General features: G+C 36.8%; 1 protein-coding gene across 2 annotated transcripts; it reads left to right on the top strand.

Moving 5' to 3' along the window:
- The first annotated feature begins 12,501 nt into the window (after positions 1-12,501).
- Positions 12,502-19,738, top strand: LOC306883802 (B-cell CLL/lymphoma 6 member B protein-like). Of its 2 annotated transcripts, XM_079439290.1 has the most exons (12): positions 12,502-12,815; positions 13,397-13,459; positions 13,717-13,939; positions 14,653-14,874; positions 15,566-15,712; positions 15,833-16,028; positions 16,597-16,820; positions 16,933-17,042; positions 17,128-17,268; positions 17,696-17,826; positions 18,078-18,215; positions 18,316-19,738. In XM_079439290.1, exons 3-12 carry the CDS (start codon positions 13,731-13,733, stop codon positions 18,463-18,465), a joined length of 1,668 nt encoding a protein of 555 aa, XP_079295416.1. In that variant the 5' UTR covers positions 12,502-12,815; positions 13,397-13,459; positions 13,717-13,730; the 3' UTR covers positions 18,466-19,738. The 2 variants fall into 2 exon arrangements, with proteins under 2 accessions (XP_079295416.1, XP_079295417.1); XM_079439291.1 differs by lacking the exons at positions 12,502-12,815; positions 13,397-13,459; positions 13,717-13,939 and adding an exon at positions 14,073-14,137.
- The last annotated feature ends 680 nt before the right edge of the window (positions 19,739-20,418 follow it).

The raw sequence follows: 20,418 nt of genomic DNA, 5'->3' as shown, positions 1-20,418 counted from the left end.
ATTGAAATAATCCATTGGAGACTATGAATGATGCGCAGTTATTGAGAGAATATAGGTTTGATCGTCAGTCAATCCTTCATCTCACCGCAACACTTGAGCCTGACCTTGAACACCAAACCCGACGAAGCTTGCGGTACTTTTCAGTCTGTCATTGGCGACGTTTTCAGAGTACATAAATCCACTGTCTGCAGAGCTGTCCATCGAGTGGCCTTAGCCCTGTGTCGCCGAATTGACACGTCAAATTTCCTTCCAGAGATGAGCAGGACGTATTAGCGGAACGTTTTTTTGCAGTTGCTGGTTTCCCACGCGTTTGCGGAGTGATAGATGAACACGTGTGAATTCAAGCCCCACACCTATATGAAGATCAATTTGTCAAAAAAATAATATTTTGTAAAAAAATAAAAAATATTTTATAGCTGTAGTTGTTAGGTTATTTTTGCGGTCCGTTATGTTTATAGTGCAATATGGAAGAGTAACTATGGCAACCGCACCTCGCGTTGCCGTGCGCTGCCAGAAACTACAGTGAAACGCTTAATATAAACACTTAGGTAAGGGTGACGGTTAAGACGTTTGTTGCAACTCTCTTAAGGAAATCCCTTGCCTCAGGGATCTTTTCCCCTTCAGGGATACCCTTACTTAAGGGTTTTCATGCAACCGGGCCCTGGAATCTATGGCAGCTTTCATTGACCAAGGCCGCCCATGAGGCCGTTTGACCAACATGTCAAACAACCAATCACAGTTCATTTCGTTCAGCGTCACGCTTAACAGACCGGTACACTCGGACGTATTTTTAAGATTCTATGCCGCGAACTTTAAATATTTCACATACTTTTGAAAATCCAGCATTTATTTGATCCTGATAAGCGTTTGACATCACAGTTGTAAACACGACAGCTTTCTTCTTTAGCGAGGGGTTTTGGCGTCACGGCATCATTGTTTCTAGGTGGAATGTTAAAGAATGCGACACACATGTCTCCTGGAAATCCTGTATAATAGGCCCTTTTCACATGACGTCACGCAACTTCCGTTTTGAGTCGAAGCAGGGTATTTTTACTTCCGCCCGCATAGTAAAGCGCTATCGCTACCAGTATGGAGTTCAACCAGACACTTATACATCTGCCACAAATACGATTAAAGGATGACTGCAGCTTTCTACTCTCGTCCTCATTCAAGACGAGGCGTCTGGCATCTCAAATGAACTTACCGAATACCTATCAGCGAGATTTGCTGCTTGAAGTCGAGGGAGGAGTTGTGAACGGAGAAGTTGTACTTTCTGATTTCCGCGACTCTTGCGCAGTGTTTGCTGTCTTTATTGCTGTTAGATATATTTGTCAAATACGTTTTAGATATTTGCATGTGGTAACAGAAATACTATACATTCAGTAATTTATGTACTGCTTAATACAGCGTCTGTATGTACAAGAATATTCAACATAAGCCTGTACTATTTAAATATCAATAAAATGGGGTCTATATTTTTCCACTTTATTTTGATAAACATGACACAATTTAATTCATAAATAATTAAATGGGTCATTCTATGGAAATGTCCATTTTTCTGTCCCTAGCCTTTACAGAAATATTACACTTGAATATATATAAAAAATTATTTATATTTTAAAATGAAACAATATGTTATTTGAACAATTACACCGTATTGAGCCATCAATGTGGCAATATTTGTTTTTTAATTAATTATAAAGAATTCCAAGCACCACAAAACTGCTTGTCCCCACAGCAATGATGAGCAGCGAGTGCTTTATTTTGAGGTCAAAAATATATATAAATGCTGAATAAATATGATAAAATATATAATGAAAACAGTGGTCCCATGGAGTTGTGTCACTGGTGTTATACCCTTCAACAAAAATCATTTATTTTGAAGTAAAAATCACACTGATGACATCACTTGACTTCCTCCTTCCTATTTTCTAAACATCTATGAAAAAAGGCCCATGTTATGTCCACTAGTTCTTATTCTTGAACTGGATAATACTGGGTTTCATTTCAGACCACTTGCATTCATGCATGTGAAGCTTGTAATATGGACTTGTGTCCATGCAATTTTTCCCATAGTAAAAAAAAAAAAAAAAATTATGGCATTTGTCTTATTGCAGAATAACAACACTTTATTACAATATTAACAGTAAATAAAATAAATTATCCAGGGAATAAACCGAAATAAGTGAAAATATTTTAAGTAGGCTCTATTTTGTGTGGAGACGTAAACGTTATCATACAAATCTGAACGCAAATCTATAACATTTCTGCAGGTTAGCCTCCAACCATCAAAAGCAAAAATGTAGAATAAAGTTCGCAAAAGAACCCGACTGTAAGTACATTAACATTATTAGTCTTAACTCTTAGCGTACGTCTTTAGATTTCAAGTTGTTCCCGCATTTTCCCGAGAAGTCTCCGGTGTAAAGGTATAACGGAAGTACGGATCCACTGCTTTGTGGAAAAGCGGAAGTTAGCTGACGTCATTGTGAAAAGGGCCTATTTAACCAATCCGACGACAACTTCGAAACTACTGAAGTGTTTCCACTTTTGTGTGCCATATGCATCAGATATTAAGCCAACGTTCCATGGGCGTGACGTCTGAGGCTGAGACTACCTTTACACTAACTACGATCTATTTTTACGTTATAGTAGAGTATTTTTAAAGTGCTATTAAGAAATTCAGTAGCAAATAGAATGTATTTTATTTTAAATATTTATTTTTCTGTAGGTACTTGAATTTAACTATTCATAAAGTTACATTCAGGGACGTCGCTAGTGGGGTGAAAGGTGGTGATGATTATAGGGGCCAACGCCTGTGTGACATCTGAATGACTTTTTGACAGATATTTGCAATATTTTTTGAATAGCTATTTGTCACTAGGGTTGGGTATCATTTGAATTTTATCAATGCCAATTCCGATTCCGATTCTGCTTATTGATTCCGATTCTTATCGATTCCCATTTACGATTCCAATGTGGTTAAAAAAATTAAGTCAAACATTGAGGTATTTATTTTGTTTCTCTTTTTGCAAAACATTTAATTGCTGCTGAATACCATGAATAAAAATCAGCCGTCTAAAAACGTGTGTGCAAACTAGAGCGGCATGATTCTGGATAAATTGAGACTTTTCTTTTAATGGCGCTTGTAGTTCTCTCACAATTCTGAAGAAAAAATATTAGACAACTAAACAAAATCTCATGGAATTTATGAATGGAATGATTTAGTGACGATTTACTTGTTTCATTAGTGGATGAATCAGTGTTTTTGAGTGAATCTGTTGAATGAATGATTCAAAGACAAATACATTTTTTTAACAGACACTTTTCATTAGCTAAAAATAAAAGATGCCCACACAGAAATTGATAGGTGGAACTGAAATGTTAATTTTACAATAAGTATCTGATTCCTGACCTTAAGTATCTGATTCTGGAATTGTTTTTTTTAAAGATTTTTTTTTTTTTTAAGATTTGTTTTGGTGATTTTGCCTTTAATTTTGATAGTACAGATCAAAGTTGACAGGAAGCGAAGTGGGAGAGAGAGGGGGGGCGGGGGGGGGGGGGGGGGGGGGTCAGGAAAGGTCTGCGAGCTGGGACTCAAACTTGCGATGCCCAAAGCGCAACGGCAGTGCATGTTAGACATATAATAGACAATAAAATAAAAATACAAAATACTGTGTGGAAATTTTTTTTTAAATACAAATACAGTATTTTGGATTTTGAAAATACACAAAATACATTTGAAATTGGCCATCCAGTGAAGTAACACTGTTTACACGAAGAATTATAATTATAAAGGTAACTATATTTGTGTATTCTAATTATACAATGCAGTTGTGTCATCTGTCACTAAATGCTCAAGTTCTTTAAAGCAGAAATGATTCCGACTGGCTGTCAATGTTTTTATCATTCATCATTTTTTGTGCTGTTATGGTTATAGTTGTGGTGTGCTATCTTCTATTCACTTAGATTTAAGATGTACTCACACTAGGGGATCTGATCCATGCTTGAGCACGATTGACCCCCAAAGTCTAAAAATAACTACTTGGATATCACACTTTTCAATTAATTTAATCCGAGTACATTTAAATTTATAATGGGTCTGGTTCTCATCTTATTGATGAACAAGTAAAGTAGTTTTTTGTGAGTAAAGCTGCAAATTCCACCATGAACCTCAGCTGCCTCTGTAATAATCCTCTGATATCTGTCTGTTAGCGAAAGGACAATCACACTTGGGCTTTAGTACAAGGCAACTGTGCCTAGTGTGAGTATGCCTTTAGAACAATAATAAAAAAAAAACTTTATTATTAGCATTATAGTTATCTTTGTCTTGGGGTACACACACATAAAGCTGCCTATTACTCATTTATTCATGTTTATTAATTGCTCTCATGTGTCAATAGCTCCTGCCCACTAAAAGCTCCACAGATATATTTGCATATCACGACGATTTATAAATTATATAGAAAAAGTTCAACCGATTAACACTTTATATCATCGCCGACATATATATATTGTCATATCGCCATAGCAAGCAGTAATGATTAAAGTATAATGAACACATTTGACTAGTTGATAAAACCAAAATCTGACTAAAAAAAAAAACTAACAAGACTGACTAGTGCTAATGCTATGTTCCCCTTGCTAGTGCTCTTTTTTTACCTGCTGGGACAAGGCATGTTTTTTTCCCACAAAAGCAAGATCACCCTGTTTTAATGTTAAAGTTATGCACATAGTAGTGCAATAAACATTTCAAGCATTTTGTATGGTTTATACAAAGCAAAACAGCATGTATTTGACTGAAAATCCAGAATCACCAACAAGCTAACTATAAGATAGCACTGTGAATGATGATATAGATGTCAACAAATGTGATGCTACATTTTATTCAAAATTAAATATCTACGATTGTGGCTTTAATAAGATTTTCCCAGAAAACCTGCCATCCTCCACGATTCCTATTCAGTCCAACAGCAAAGCACTTGAATGCGACATGCTTGTAATCAGGACTTCTGAAATTGGAAATAGGACATTTTGATAGCACACAAAGGCAGTATTATTCATTTGATAGCACACAAAGGCAGTAGTCTTCCTTATTTCCTTACAGGAATCCAGAAACTTTCATTACCCAATTCTAGATGGAGTCATACAGCTGCAGCTCACATGAATGAAAGTGGCATGTCTGAACTAGCTGATACAGGAAATCAGCAGTCTAATAAAGAGTTTGACTGGCAAAAAGTATTTTATGTATTTAAATACAAAATACATTTGATTTTGTATAGTATTTTGTATTTCAAATACGTATTTTAAATACATGTATTTGAAATACTGCCCATCCCTGACCGGCGCCGACCCGATTCTGGAATTGGAATTGATTTTCGATTCACAACCCTATTTGTCACTCTTGGAATAGAAACTAGCAAATAATTAAATGCTAGTAAGTAACAAATAAATACTTGTAAATAATCTGATAGATTTTGATAGGTTGAATTAAATTTTTAAAATCCAAATTTTTATAGTTTACCACATTTGGTAAACTATAATATAATTTTTAATAATAGTAATAGTGAAACTGAGAAGGTCACTACTGGATTACTTATTAATAATTTAGAGATAAGTGCTAGTAACAAAAAACGTTTAAAGGAATAAATGTTAAATTGGCTTGCCATAGATGTCAGGGTTTTGTGGATCTTATTTTGGGATACCCGCTGTGTGTGTCCTATATTGGAATGACATATGGTGGCAGTCCTAGTAAAGGGAGAGAGAAAGAGGGATTTATTTATCGCCTAGGGCAACTTAATCCCCGGCATACCACTTGTTCTCAAAATGAAACGGAATGTTGAGCTGTCTTCAGTTGAACTTTGATAGATGAATCTATTATTTAACCCCTGGAGTTTATTAAACAAGCCAATGCTAAAGCAACTGATTAATAACCAAAACTGTAATTAGTATGAATAACAGCATCCATGTCTATTATTTTATTCTCCCAATTCTACTGCTACTTGTGTTTGGATCAATGGAAAATCTAGTTGGTCTCTAGTGGTTTTCCAATGCGCCCCAAAAGACCCCCCCCCCCCCCCCCAAAAAAAAACAACAACAACTTAATTTAAACATAAATAATACAATACAATAATTATAAATATACAATAATTAATATAAAATATAAGGTTTAAGGTTTGGTTTCACCAATAACCAATTATTACTAATTGATTTTTAATGATACTTACACTCTGTGCTCCACTTTAACATCCTGCCTAGATAATATCTGCTCTCTCACCTCCAGGCCAACACATGAAACACTCTCCAGCATCTGGCTCGCTGAAACTCTACGTGACCATCAGACTAGACTCAAGGGCTCTTGAGAGGAAATGGCTGACCTGAACCAGTATTAGTCTTTCCTCTCCTCTTTCTCCTTCAGATATTCTGTTGCCAAGGTTACTTACTACCAAGACAAGATCAGGATCAGATACCCACAGAGTTCATAACATTCACCTCCTCACACCATCTCTCTGACTGCTGATGACTGCCGGCACCTGCTGGTACCGCTAAAGAGAGGTAGGCTGCAAAGTCAGCTGACCATACATTCCAGGTATTTCCCATAGGTGTTGATCAGGTTGGTCACTCTCATTGCTGCTCTTCATAAAGAGATGTCTGGTATTTATAGAAGAAGTGTGAATTAATTGTCTTCATGTGAGCAGTCTAAAAGAATATTAATTGATTCTAGTATCTGGGTATGATCAGTGAACTTCCTACAATGAAATAGGTTTGAGACTCCCTATAGAACCTAACCATTTGGGGAAAGTTGATTAGGCATATATATATATATATATATATATATATATATATATATATTTTGGCAATGGTTACTTCAGTAACTGTGACGACTTCTTCATGTAATACATACTAATTCTTATTAATTTTAGTAAAATTCTCTAAAGATGTAATACTACAAAATTTTGCTCTTGGCATAATTTTCTTCAAAAATACTTGCTGCAAAAATACTTGCTGACAGCGATATGAATAGGGTATTGTTGATTGTGGGAATTGTTCTTAGATCTTCTGCTGATAATTCTTAATGTTGCATTAGGTTCTATGAATAGCTGTGTGCTGGTTATAAAGGAGGTAACTCATGACCTGAAATCTCTTACACATTTTTAGCTGCAGACAATTCAGCAAAACATCTTGATTACTTGGCTGCTCATCTAATGATCCTGGCACAGCATTTTGGGAGAAACATTGTTCTCTATACTGGGAGCACCTACGTCAAGATTTCTGGGGTTTGGAATGTTAATAATTTCTGGCTCATATATGGTTTATTTATTACATATATTATTTTTTATTTTTTAAATTAATGAATTATTTTGAATATTAAGATATATATAAGATTTATAATAAAGGTCATTTTTTTTTATAATTTTTCATGTTTTCATATTAGAATTATCTCTGAAGAATCATGTGACACTGAAGACTGGAGTAATGGTGCTGAAAATTCAGCTTTGCATCACAGGAATAAATGACATTTTAAAAATATATTCAAATAGAAAATAACATTGTAACATTATTTCACAGTATTTCAGCTTTTTATAGCATTTTTATCAAATAAATGCAGCCTTGGTGAGCATAAGAGACTTCAATCAGAAAACATTAAAAAAATCTTACAGACCCAAAACTTTTGAAACATAATGTGCATGCATATGAATTTTCTTTTGCATATGACTCCGTCTCAAAATGTGATCCGTTTCAGTACATCCTAATTTTCTTCATTGTCCATTTTTGTCCATGTTCCCACCTCCTTCCACCTTCCTCAAGAGGACAAACAACCCCCTTCATCCATACTCCACACCGGACGAGCTCAAAGCATGTCCTTATATGTCCAAACCTCTCAGCTTCAGCAGGAAGAGGCAGTTTATTGAAAGTACACTCATTGTTTCTGCACCTTATAAATACAGTTATATGTATTTCATATGGTATGGACCCCACTGACTTGCATTTTATAAGCAAGAAAGAAAGACTTTTTCAAAATACCATCTTTTGTGAAAGAAAGTCATTCATTTTTGGGTGAACTCCTTAAAAATGTGAATCTTCAGTGTATCTTTGTCACTACAACATTATTCCACCTTTTCATTCTGTGATTCATGCTTTTTAGAAAGCAGAAACAGTGACTCAACTAGGCTGCAGCTACATAAAAACTCATTAGAGAGTCCCAGCAGCTCTGAGAATCACAATGCAGTGGTCTCAGCCCACTCCGGCCATGCTGCCAGACACTAGATGAGGCACGCAGCTCTGAGGATCTGATCTATATAATGGTGCTACTGCCAGTATGACAGACTGTATGGTTTCCTCTAATTGGCCGAGCTTGTTTAGTAATGGTCTCACTTTTCCTTGGCCGCCCTCTCTCTTCCGTAGCTCGCACAATGCCTGGAAGTCGCCTAGACCCACATCTCCCTCTCTGTTTTTTCTTCTGTTGTTTTTTTTCTCTCTCTCTTTTTTCCCCTCGCACCAAAGACACAATTGATCCAGTCAGCATCAAAACAAATAGGAACACAAGGACACACACACGCACTCAACACCCTCATCTAAAAGATACTTCCGACTCGCATTAACAAACGCAGTGCATGTTTCAACACAAACACAGGACGAATTCAGCAATTGCATAATAACTTCTCAAAGCTCAACATTTATATACTGTTTTATGTTGGCTAGCATTATTACTTGATATAAAGGAGTATTTTAATCCATTTCACTTTAATATAAGAAACTGACTGAAATTTGAGAAATTTAAAATCATTTGCATGTATTTGGTTTTAGTTCTTTTCATTTTGAATTGATTTAGTCCTAATTTTAAGTACGTTATATATTAAAAATGTTCTGAACAGTATAATAGATTCTACACATGACCAGTATATTATAGCCTACTAAAATATTATACTTCAAATGTAACATCAAAATGCTTGACAGGGTTGTGCTCTGATTTAGTTGATTTAGCACAGCATTATAATGTCCATTGTTGAAAATGGATTTTTGTTTTGAGATATGTTAAATATTACATTTAAGTGTTATTAAAATGATTAGTGTTTCTAAATATGAATGTACAATGATGGCTAGGCAATCAAAATATAAAAAATGATTAACTAAAAAAATCTAGTTTTTTTAATGGGTTGCCAAAAATTAAGCAAAAGCAGCAATATTGTGAAATGTTATTACAATTTAAAATAATTGTTATATTTATAATAATTTTGAGCATCTATTACTCCAGTCTTCAGTGTTATTAAATTATTAGTGTTCTAGTTTTTCTTTTTTGTGCATACAATTATCTCAAAGGTAATCTGAAAGTGTAAATGTCTATGCTTAATTAAATATCAGCTGATAGCAATAAACAAAACAAAAAAAATCTATACCCTAATACTAGCCAATAGCTATGCAATTTAAAGCAATCATTGCCTTGTGCATGAAAAAAAAATTGAAGTGAAGGAACCTGAACCATATTAAAGAGCAAAATTTCATATAGACTTAATTGTCTGTGTCTTTATGCCCATTGGTAAGTTTTCCCTCCAAACTCTCCATGAACCGTGAGTGAAGAAGGTGAGGTAACTTTCCGCTTGTTTTTGAGCTAATGGAGACCTACACGGGCCCCCATATCCCCTGTCTCATTCTCCTGCCTGCTTTATTGACGGATGTCCTGCGCAGGCGTTTCATCCCCATCTCTGGCTCTCTCTCTGTGTGTGTGTGTAATTGTGTGTGTCTCACAGGAAGCCTTAAGGGGGGGGCAGGCTGTGGAGCGGAGGGGGTGTTCCATAGTTCCTGCACATCTGCAGGCTGCATTTCTCTAGGTGTCGCTCAGTTATTTTTCGGTCGTGAGAGAGGGATATCACCCATATCACTTTTTTTAAAAACTCTCCTATTTCCTTCCGCTCATTGCCCATAACAAGCTTCCAGAAGCGCACACACGCACACTCTCCTGTCACAGGAAGCCAGACAGAGGTTTCCGGCAACCCTTGAGAGAGGCAGGTGAGGCCTAATTTAGCCGTACCTGCTGACCTGGCTGCATTTGCTGAGTTGCTTATCTTTGGTCTGAACTAAGGTCGTGCCTTTTGTTTAGGCCATGTTTACTGTGCAACCTGGTTCAATCAGTCCACTCTAAATTACTTTTAAGAAATTAACTCTCCAGACTCCTTTCAGATGGCCTACTTAGATTACTAATGTATCCTCAGCGTATTTGAGTTGAGTTAAGTTTAGACTTTGGTGCAAAGTTTGTGCTGTACAGTCATGGAGATATGGAAATCCTACACTCACCTAAAGGATTATTAGGAACACCATACTAATACTGTGTTTGACCCCCTTTCGCCTTCAGAACTGCCTTAATTCTATGTGGCATTGATTCAATGCCACGAAAGCATTCTTTAGAAATGTTGGCCCATATTGATAGGATAGCATCTTGCAGTTGATGGAGATTTGTGGGATGCACATCCAGGGCACGAAGCTCCCGTTCCCACATCCCAAAGATGCTCTATTGGGTTGAGAGCTGGTGACTGTGGGGGCCATTTTAGTACAGTGAACTCATTGTCATGTTCAAGAAACCAATTTGAAATGATTCGAGCTTTGTGACATGGTGCATTATCCTGCTGGAAGTAGCCATCAGAGGATGGGTACATGGTGGTCATAAAGGGATGGACATGGTCAGAAACAATGCTCAGGTAGGCCGTGGCATTTAAACGATGCCCAATTGGCACTAAGGGGCCTAAAGTGTGCCAAGAAAACATCCCCCACACCATTACACCACCACCACCAGCCTGCACAGTGGTAACAAGGCATGATGGATCCATGTTCTCATTCTGTTTACGCCAAATTCTGACTCTACCATCTGAATGTCTCAACAGAAATCGAGACTCATCAGACCAGGCAACATTTTTCCAGTCTTCAACCGTCCAATTTTGGTGAGCTCGTGCAAATTGTAGCCTCTTTTTCCTATTTGTAGTGGAGATGAGTGGTACCCGGTGGGGTCTTCTGCTGTTGTAGCCCATCCGCCTCAAGGTTGTGCGTGTTGTGGCTTCACAAATGCTTTGCTGCATACCTCGGTTGTAACGAGTGGTTATTTCAGTCAAAGTTGCTCTTCTATCAGCTTGAATCAGTCGGCCCATTCTCCTCTGACCTCTAGCATCAACAAGGCATTTTCGCCCACAGGACTGCTGCATACTGGATGTTTTTCCCTTTTCACACCATTCTTTGTAAACCCTAGAAATGGTTGTGCGTGAAAATCCCAGTAACTGAGCAGATTGTGAAATACTCAGACCGGCCCGTCTGGCACCAACAACCATGCCACGCTCAAAATTGCTTAAATCACCTTTCTTTCCCATTCTGACATTCAGTTTGGAGTTCAGGAGATTGTCTTGACCAGGACCACACCCCTAAATGCACTGAAGCAACTGCCATGTGATTGGTTGATTAGATAATTGCATTGAGAAATTGAACAGGTGTTCCTAATAATCCTTTAGGTGAGTGTATATACTAATATTCATATTTTTTTTGGCTACGTATTTTATCCACAATGTAAATTAGTGGATAAAATTATCTAAAAAGCTGTTAAAAGTTAAGACTAAAAAGTTGGAATTTTGTTGGATATAGTTAAATAAATGAATTTAGTATTTTGTCATTACCCCTGCCCTGTAATTAATTACTTTAAGTTGAATGTTGAAAAAAAATGAATGATAATATTGATTTTTCTGATATTATTATATTTTCAGACTTCAGATTTACAGAAATAATACTTTAATTCATCAAGGATGCATTCAATTGATCAAACGTGTCAGTAAGAACATTTACGTTGTTACAAAGTTTAAATTAATGCTGTTTCTTTGAAAGAATCTTAATGAAAAATATCACAATTTCCAACAAAAATATTAAGCATTAAGTGACACTGGAGTAATGATTTTGATATTTTAATATTTCACAATACATATTGTGCATATATTATATGTTATAAATTTAGCTGTGACTATGGTTTAGAGTTTGCCAGATTCATTTAAAAATGTATTCTGCAGCATTAGATTGCACAGTTTTACCCAATCTTATGCTTGTTTGCCTTGTCATCACTCTCACTCCACTAAAGACAAGCTTGTCAGAAGAATTCTTATGACAAAGTTGATGTATTTGCACAAACTTCCTCTGAGACCACTTCCCTTGTCCTGGACAGACTGGGTCATGCACGTTTGCTTTGGTTAGCTGAACTTCTGGACAGTGTTGACAGGACATCTGACCCGCTGACAATGCTCATAAGCCCACGCAGGCCAACACACCCAACACAATCTAACACACAAACCTACATTACCTGAATTCTTCACTTCCATTCAAACATTTGCAAAACACACACAACATGCATCAAAAAGCACTCTACTCACTTTCCTGTCATCATTAAACACAAAAGAGCTCTAATACACAACTATAAATACTGACACACGGGGGCTTGGAGCCTTTTCCCGCTGAGCTTCCAGCGCGTGGGCAGGATAGGGGGATTTGGCTTCGTGTTTTTTTCCCCTGATCAGAGACCATCTAGATCCGGACCTCGGTCATTATAAGAAACGCTACAAAACTGACCCAGGAGCAGTGTGAAAAGGCAGCTTCTACTAACACAGGAAATAAACACCCTGACTGAATCAGACTTCCTGCACAGTGTTATAAAGGATACTCTCTCCTAGGTCAGACTGGTCAGTTTTCAGAGACACGTTTGTGTGAGGGAGGTTAGAGCGTGTGTGTGCAGCTGGGATCAGAGTAGAGGAGCTGTAAGAACAGGGCGGTGTGTGTTCTCGTCCCTGCTGGTCGGGGTGAGTTTTCCATTAAATCTTTTTTATGCAGTTTTAGAGATGTTTTCTTGCAAAGAGTTTTATTTTTAACATATGAATTCACATTTCCATTTAGTTTCTCAAAAATGTGATGCTTTTTGATTGTTATGCTCAAACCACATGCAAAATGTGTCTTTGATGGATCCTTACTCAGCTAAACAGGTGTTATGAAAGAGGTTTCATTGTTTTTATGAGAGGAGGCCCTTTGCAGGCAAAATGCGATGAATGAATGACAACATGGTCATTTTTCCACTGTTATATGGATTATTACAATGCATTTGCTAAAGGTGGTGTGGAATTTAATAATTTTATGAAAAAAGTTTTTTTATAAAGCTTTACTCTCCCCATTAGACTTTCGCTACTAACTGGACTAATGCAATACTCAATGCATCACAATTATATTGTTTATGATATTTCAGTTTTGCAGAATACTTCTGACACCTGCAGATGTGAAGTTGTTGTATCAATGATGTTGTTTAGAAAATGACAGTTTATTTTAAAGATGTTTTACTTGATGCATGTCAGTTATAATTATTTATTTTCTTTGTTTTTTTTTATGGCAGGTACGAGTAGGGAGCTGGTCTCCCCAAATACACTTTTGAATCTCGTTTCATCATCTTTGGCAGGTATTGTTTTCTGTCAGCTAAACAGGACCATAATTCATTTGATTAGACTATGTTGTTATTTAATTAATTTTTGGTTTATATTTTTAATATTTGATAAATCTACAAATTAAAATATAATTTTTAAAAATATCCTTAAATATTAGTTGACTTTAGAAGTCTTATTTTTTTTTATATATTTTGTTAAATATACATATTAAATTATAATATTACTTATAAATACCAATGCATATTTTATTTATATAACCTTTATCAAACAGAAAAATTTGTGCAAATGGAAGAGGGATACCGAAGCTCCTTTGAGCACGCTGCAGCCGCCCATGTGATGGAGGTGAAAGGCTACATTAAGGAGTTCACCCGTCACTCCAACGACGTGTTGCTGAACTTAAATGAACTGCGGCATCGGGACATCCTTACAGATGCCACGCTGCTTGTGGGCACCGCCAGGCTGCGCGCCCACTGCGCCGTGCTCATCGCATGCAGGTTGGTCAACAGGGAGTGCCATGATGTACAGTCATTCACTTTCTCCCACCCTCCCTCACTTCTTCTTTCCTGCCCCCCTCGGTCTGTTTTCCTGTTTGTGCCATGATTTGTCTTTGTCTGAAGACATTAGCTCACTCCTGCATGAGATCATATTCCGCCTGCGGCACATCTTTTGTCTCACATGTGTATTGTATTACAGTAAATGCAATTTGTTCTTGTTCTTAGTTTGTAGTCGGTTGAAACTTTGTTTCTTTGTTTGTCTTATTAAGATCATTTCTTTTTAATCCACACCGCAAAAAAGGCTTATCTTACTTAGTTTTTTTGTCTTGTTTCTATAGTCAAAATATCTAGAAATTCTTAAATTAAGATGCATTTATAAGCAAAGTAACGTAAGATATTTAGTCTTGTTTCCAGGGGAAAAACTAAATTATGTGCATTTTGCTTAAAATAAGTAAAATAATCTGCCAGTGGGGTAAGTAAAATATTCTTAACAAGTGCAAAATGCACGTAGTTTAGTTTTTTCCCCCCTGAAAACAAGATTAAATATCATATATAATTTTGCTAATCTAGTAAATGCATCTTAATTTAAGATTTTTTTAGATATTTTGATTAGAAACAAGACTAAAATAGGCCTACTAAGAAAGATAAGCCTTTTTTTGCAGTGCATGTTTCGTTGCCTTTTCTTGCACTTAAATAAACGTGTTTTTGCACAGTGGATTCTTCTACACTCTCTTCTCTCGTCGAGCGGCCGGTGAGCGGGGGTTTTCTCTCACTCTGCCGGAGGGGCTGGACCCAGACAGCGTGTCCCTGCTGCTGGACTTCATGTACACCTCCTGCCTCCCTCTCACGCCCCGGACAGTATCTGGCGTGCTCGCCGCTGCCACCTATCTGCAGATGGAGCATGTTGCTGACACCTGCCGAGCATTTATTCAAAGGTGAGAATGAAGACCAAAGCAGAAGAGGCAGCAGAACACTGCAGTCGAAGCTACTTCTGGCAACACCAAAGACAATGATGCCACAAATTTGACTAGAGATCAAACTTTATGCACATAAGCAGCAATGTGATGCAGAAACTACCCAGCTAACAAAAATCTGTTATTATGGGAACGTTTTGCATAAGAACGGCTTACAGAATGTTATCTGGACGTTCAAAAAGTACAGTTTTTAAATATTCAAAAAACATTAGAAGCAACATTATGGGAACTACTCACCACTTTACTGTCACTTACTCACCATATGAACTGCCTGAAAGTTATAAGTTGTAACATTTTAAAACAAGTTCAACTAAAATATTTCAGCAAAACATCCATGAATAAATGTTTCTGTGCTAAAATTTTGAGAATGTTATTAAAGACCAACTCTATTAATGTCACTGGAAGAATGTTTGTTCAGAACTTTGAGAGAACCTTGCTAGAAAACATTCCCTGTTATTTCTTAGAAAAAGGCACAAAGCTGTCACAGAGGCAGTACCCTAAGCTAAAAGGCACATCTTTGTATTTTATCTAGCCCTAAATGGTACATATTAGTACTTTAAAATAAAATATTAGCACCTAAAGTGTCAGAAGACTCCAACTTCGGAAAACAGTTCTTTCTGTACAAACGGAAAGTTTTTTCTTTTCTCTGCAGTGAAAGGATCTCTGTGAGTCCTTCTTTAATGGAACCAGCCTCCAGAGCACCCCTCGGTGGAAGGTCACCACCTGCTCATCCCACCATCTTCTCCTCACCCTCCAGGCCTACCGCTGAGGAAGAAGATCCCATCCCAGACCGAGCCAGGTAAAAGGGTTATGGAGGGATGGTCTAATAATAAATATCTGAATTGCATTTGTCGCTTCAACTGTATCCCATCTCAAAAAAATATCAAAAAGGCATAAAATGTATTTACTGTATCTGCAGGGTTCCAAGTGAGAGTTTTGCCTTGCCAGATCCAGAAACTTGCCTGATTGCTATCCCCAAGTCTCAGACCCTAAAATTAGAGGAATCTTCACCTGCAACCCTATCCACACCATCCCCAGAAAGTCCTTCCCATTGCAGCGGGCAGCCCAACTCACCTGCTGAGTCCAGTGGCTGCAGTCTGTCTCCCCAGTTAAAGGTGTGTATGTTTATTTAAACTCTACCATTCAAAAGTTTGGGGCCAGTAAGTTGTCAGTAATGATAAGGATCATGTGACAACAAAGAATGGATTAATGGTTGCTGAAAATGTAGCTTTGCCATTTACATTTTAATTAAAACAGTTATAATATTTTATATAATATATATATATATAATATTTAATAATATGTTTATAGCATTACCATTTTTCCTGTGTCTTTGAACAAATGAATGCAACCTCCCTGAGCATAAGAGACTACTTTCAAAAAAACCTTTTAAAAAAATCTTACCAACCCCAAACTTTTGAATTGTGTGCAGCAATATGCAGGGGCGCCGCTACTTTTTCTGGGCCCCCTGGACAGCATATTGACTCTGGCCCCCGCCTTGGGGAAATCACAATCGCGTTACCCTTGGGCCCTTAGAATCGTCCTGACCCCCCCGCCGCCTTTGGGCGCCCCTGGCAATATGCATGCAGAATTTGTTTTTCTTTATGCTTTAATGTAGATCTTCAATGTTTTTCTGAGCCTAAATAAATAAATATATTTTAATCCAATATTTCTTCCTTATAGAAGCGATCTGAATCCAAGCCTGCTCCTGACCCAAAGGCCTGTAACTGGAAGAAGTACAAGTATATTGTCCTCAATCCTCTGTGTGCCACACCTATAAAGGAGGAGGGGCCTGAAGAGGAGGGGCAAGTACAAAGCCACGCCCCCTATGACAATGATAGGATGGAAGTCTCATTTAAAACAACAAATAACATTTGGACAGGGGAGGAGCCTGGACTGAATAATAGGTTTGTTTTGTCCCTTTTCACTTAATTGATCGAAAGAACTTCTGACGTAACTTGAATGGACAAAATGAACAAAATCAGTGTAATGCATTGACCATTGCTCTGTTTCCTCTAGGAATACCTTGTCTCTTCCATATAACACACAGCAAAAAATATATTTTAGTCCTCATCATGTTGTGGACAGCAGTTTGCATCCCCTGCCCTTTTCGATCAGTGAGGATAAAGGTGAGTGAGCATCTTTTAGCTTTACTCTGAATAGATATGCTTACAAAAACACACAGACTGATGTGATCCTCTTCATTTTTAAAAGGTCTCTGCAGTCCTTATATTTGTACCCAAATTGCCAATCAGAATCATTTATTGGGCCAACACCCAATCAAGTTTGAGAACCTCTGTACACAGCTCAGTTACCCTGGAAATCAAGCCATAAACACAAAATCTTCCTGCTCAGGTAAGGCTACTGACTCAACAGATAATGTTGGCTGAACTATGTAACCTACTGATATACAAATGAAGTTGTGGAATCTACTGCCAGTTGTGATTTGTGAGGCACAGTCACTTAGTATTTTTAAATCTTAGTATTTTAAATCTTAAATCTTAGTAGGCTATTTTAAATCTTACTTGATAACTTCTTTGTATTAGTATTCATTAGTATTTGTATTGTATTCTTAATATTATTGTTTTTATTATGTAAAGCACTTTGAGAAGGTTCTTTTAAAGGCACTATATGAAACATGAAAAAAATTAAATAAATGATGTTGTAATTATAAACTAAAAATCTAAATTATGTTATAATTTTAAATAAATTCACATTTTATTATTACCAGTTCTGACCTCTTTCTCATTCATTTCACTCTTTTATGCTTCCGTTGACTCAGGAGACAAGCCGTACCGCTGTAATGTGTGTGGAGCACAGTTCAACCGGCCTGCCAATTTAAAGACACATTCCCGCATCCACTCTGGAGAAAAGCCCTACCGCTGCGATACATGCGGAGCCAGATTTGTCCAGGTACATCTGCACAGAATCGCACGTATCATTCTTATTTTCAAGCATTTAAAATATAATATTGAGTATATGTAGGTGCAGAGGGTTTCTTATATATAAATATATATATATAATTATACACACACATGCATACATATGTCAAAATAAATGCTGATTTATTGTCTTTTTCCTTTTTTATCTATCTTGTTGAAAAGCATCAATAAAAAGAGTTCAACTCAAAGTACTTTCTTCTAAAATGTGTGTGTGTGTTGTAGGTAGCTCACCTGCGTGCCCATGTTCTGATCCACACTGGGGAAAAACCGTACCCATGTAACACCTGTGGAACACGTTTCCGTCACCTGCAGACGCTGAAGAGCCACCTGCGCATCCACACTGGAGAGAAGCCTTACAGCGTCAGTTATATTTTAACAAATATGTATATATACAACTAAATACCTCCATACTGCAAAATAATGTTGAAATCTCACTCTCTGCTCTAATCTTTTCTTCCAGTGTGAGAAATGTCATCTGCACTTCCGTCATAAGAGCCAGCTGAGGCTTCACCTGAGACAGAAACACGGTGCAATCACCAACACCAAGATCCGCTATAAGGTTCTGGCTGACCCGTACCAACCTGGGCCCACCCTGCTACAAGCTTGCTAAGAGTCATGTCGAAACATCTCAGACACCGTTGCTATATGCTCTCTCTGCAGATAGGTCAAGTTCTAAACTGAAGATTTAGGCTGAAGATTGATGGATCTATAAAACAGTATTGTAAAGAGTTTAAAGAGGTGGAGTGCTGCATTCGAGGACAGCTTGACTATAAATGTACCAATGAATACAGTCTTCCAAGAATGCAGTACTCCTGCGCTAGATGTGCTGACTATTATCTTTATTATTTGTTCAAATATTTTTATTTATTTTGCTTTGCATACTTTATTTTCCTCATGCTATTTAATCAGTTATTTTGTTGTCATATTGGCCACTTTTTCTGTGGCAGGAAAAATTGTGAAAATCATTGTCAAAAACGAAATAAGGCCCTATTCAGATCAGTAATTGTTTCTCTTGGGGAATATGAGAGTATTATGACAAGATGCTAAACAATTATCATCCAAATAGGGCTTAAGACAGTAAAAATGAAGCATGTTATTTGAAAATACTTTAATAGATATGGAATTAAATGGATTTTTTTTTTATGACAAAGTTGGTTTGTGGCAAAGGCGTTTATTAGGAGTTCAGATTTGAGGTGTAAGAGCTGAATGAAGGTAAAAATGATAGAACATATGGAATTCTGCAAGAAAGTGGGAAACGTAAGAAAGATAGATAAAGAAGAAAGGAAGTGTAAAGAAGGAATTAAGCATGTTTGAGAAAGAACAGACATTTGTATGATTTATTAAAATTAATATGATGTAATTTTATTTATTTATTTTTTGTTTGTTTTGCCCAAATGTATTGCTCTTATTTGTTCATGGATCCTTTCTGGTGTTTGTACTATATTCTGTTTCCTATTTAAGAAGATAACAGAACAACCAGAATGTAAAAACTCAAATATAACCTCTTAGTTGTTTATTTACCAGTTATTCAGTATGTTAACATACTAATTTAAAAGGCCTGGAGCCTATTTAAGTAATAAGAATAAAAATTTGTAGAGGACTAGCCTCTGTGTGTATCTTCTTAATGATACTTATATTTGAGAGACCATTTCATGATTTTTATGGTGTATTATAGTTGCTGAGAGTCCAAGCAGGTTGAGGACTCACACTAGCCAAACTAATATACATGTAAAGATTGATGATGATGATGATGATGATGATGATGATGAGGAGGAGGAGGAGGAGGAGGAGGATAATGATGTCAACAATACTATGTTGTGCTCTTTTGCTGGACAAAGACAAGACCTATTTTATATAAATTAAAGTTTAATTAATTTCTCATTATTGTGTGTGTGTGTGTGTGTGTGTGTGTATGTGTTTGTCTGCTACAGTGTTGTTCTAGTATTATGGTGATATTTTTATGGTTTTTATTTTGAAGTGTTAGTAATTTTTGTTGTGTTGACTTTTTAAACGTGTTTATACCGTTTTTATTCATTTTTTTTTTTAAAAATCAGTTAAACGTAATAAAAATAACAACTTTTTTTTAGTTTTAGTTAATTATAACCTTGGTCAGCTGTTTTCATGCAATCATAATTCTTTAAAATCACATGAAAGTCTTTCAATTATGGAACTGGTTAAACCTGAAAGTAGTCAATCAAGAAACTTACTAGTAATCTTAAATGTTTCAAATCTAAATTCAATGTCTGATTTTTGGAGCCCAGAAGAACAAAGAATTCACCTCTTAGCCCTTCCTTCCTCCGATTAGCTCACAACTTAGACCCAACTCACCCTAAAGTGTCTCAGCTTCTCTACGGGTGGTGCTGGAATAGGAACAATGGAGCAGCTGGCACCTGTTTCCGGCGTTAGACAAATACTGGCCCCATGCACACATTACCTGTCTGTCCATATGCACGGAAGTTTTCCTCTTAGGTTGACCTAGGAGCACCACCCGCGGTTTCTTAATTTATCAATGATCAAACATTGGAAATGCTCACAAATCACTGCTCTTGTGTGCTGACATGTA

Source organism: Barbus barbus (assembly GCF_936440315.1).
Source record: "Barbus barbus genome assembly, chromosome: 2".
NCBI classification, from domain to species: domain Eukaryota; kingdom Metazoa; phylum Chordata; class Actinopteri; order Cypriniformes; family Cyprinidae; genus Barbus; species Barbus barbus.
This window is presented reverse-complemented; position numbering and strand designations above follow the sequence as displayed.